This window comes from Macaca mulatta, chromosome 4 (assembly GCF_049350105.2).
Source record: "Macaca mulatta isolate MMU2019108-1 chromosome 4, T2T-MMU8v2.0, whole genome shotgun sequence".
Classification (NCBI taxonomy): Eukaryota; Metazoa; Chordata; class Mammalia; order Primates; family Cercopithecidae; genus Macaca; species Macaca mulatta.
In genome coordinates, this window is record NC_133409.1 from 78,833,636 (window position 1) to 78,835,004 (window position 1,369).

At 42.6% G+C, this 1,369-nt stretch overlaps 1 protein-coding gene across 1 annotated transcript; it reads left to right on the forward strand.

The window, feature by feature from the left end:
- The first annotated feature begins 245 nt into the window (after positions 1 to 245).
- LOC697599 (non-histone chromosomal protein HMG-17) lies at positions 246 to 518 on the forward strand. Its single transcript, XM_078001068.1, has one exon. It carries the CDS (start codon positions 246 to 248, stop codon positions 516 to 518), a length of 273 nt encoding a protein of 90 aa, XP_077857194.1.
- Positions 519 to 1,369: the final 851 nt, after the last annotated feature.

The window sequence follows — 1,369 nt, forward strand, 5'->3', positions numbered from 1 at the left end:
GTGTCAGTCAAATGTTTGACTGACACGCCTATTTTATTTCGATTTAGACTTCTTTTTCAAAGAAAATTTTTGACTAGAGTGTTGGCTTATAGGAAGAGCCTTATTGCTGAGTCTTTTTTCAAGTGTAAAAAAAAGTCCCACATTGGAAGAAGAAGAATAGGCTAGAACGACCCTTGGACAGACCAAACCCGCTCGGTGCTGCATCCTGCATCCAGAGCCTATGTCCTGCCACTGTCGACGCCAGCATGCCCAAGAGAAAGGCTGAAGGGGATGCTAAAGGAGATAAAGCCAAAGGGAAAGATGAACCACAGAGAAGATCTGCGAGGCTGTCTGCTAAACCTGCTCCTCCAAAGCCAGAGCCCAAGCCTGAAAAGGCTCCTGCAAAGAAGAGAGAGAAGGTATCCAAAGGGAAAAAGGGAAAAGCTGATGCTGGCAAGGAGAGGAATAACCCTGCAGAAAATGGAGATGCCAAAACAGACCAGGCACAGAAAGCAGAAGGTTCTGGAGAGGCCAAGTGAAGTGTGTGGATTTTTGATAACTGTGTGCTTATGGTGACTGCACAGTTTGAAATACTATTTTTTATCAAGTTTTGTAAAAATGCAGAATTTTGTTTTACTTTTTTTTTTTAAGTTATATTGTTAGCATACAGAACACCTCATTGTTGTTTTTGGGGGAAGGGGCATATGTCACTAACAGAATGTCTCTGAAGCTGGATTGATGTCAGGAAAACGCCTTTCCCTTCTGGTTTTGAGAGACTTCCTCTTGGCTCCCGGGAGGAGGGATTCCCTGACTTTGACACGCGTGGCCTCTTGGCACAAAAGCCTCGTGGTATGGAAAAACAAATTCGTTTTTATGTCTGCTTCTCCCTTTCTATTTTTCAGCATAGACTTAACTCCCTTAAGCCCAGACATCTGTTGGGACCTGACCACCAGCCATTGCTTACCAGTGTGTCAGGCAATCTGGACTTTCCAGTGATGCTGCTGAGATGGCATCTGTCAAAAGGGGCAGTGGTTCCATTTCTAGTTGGTGGATCTTCACATAAATTCTGCCATTTTCATTTCACTTTCTGAAAGTCAGGGTTGGCTTGTGAAAAGTTGTTAAAAACATGCTAAATGTGAAATGTCGACCCTCACTCTAAACGTTCCCTGTTCAGAGCGTCAGATGAAGACTTCATTGGTTTTTATAGTGGCTTTCTGATTTTTGGTAGTCCATTGAAGAAGGGAGTTTGAAAGTTGTATACTGTTAATGATTGTCTGCCCATGTCCTGCCTGAAATACCATGATCGTTTATGGAAAGTATCTTTAATAAAGCTGGATACAGTTTGGCTTGGAAAAAAAAATGTTCCACATCAATATAACTGGGAACACAA

What these genes read in the sequence shown, in the direction of transcription:
- LOC697599 (XM_078001068.1), top strand. Translation starts at nt 246, where the DNA reads ATGCCCAAGAGAAAGGCTGAAGGGGATGCTAAAGGAGATAAAGCCAAA.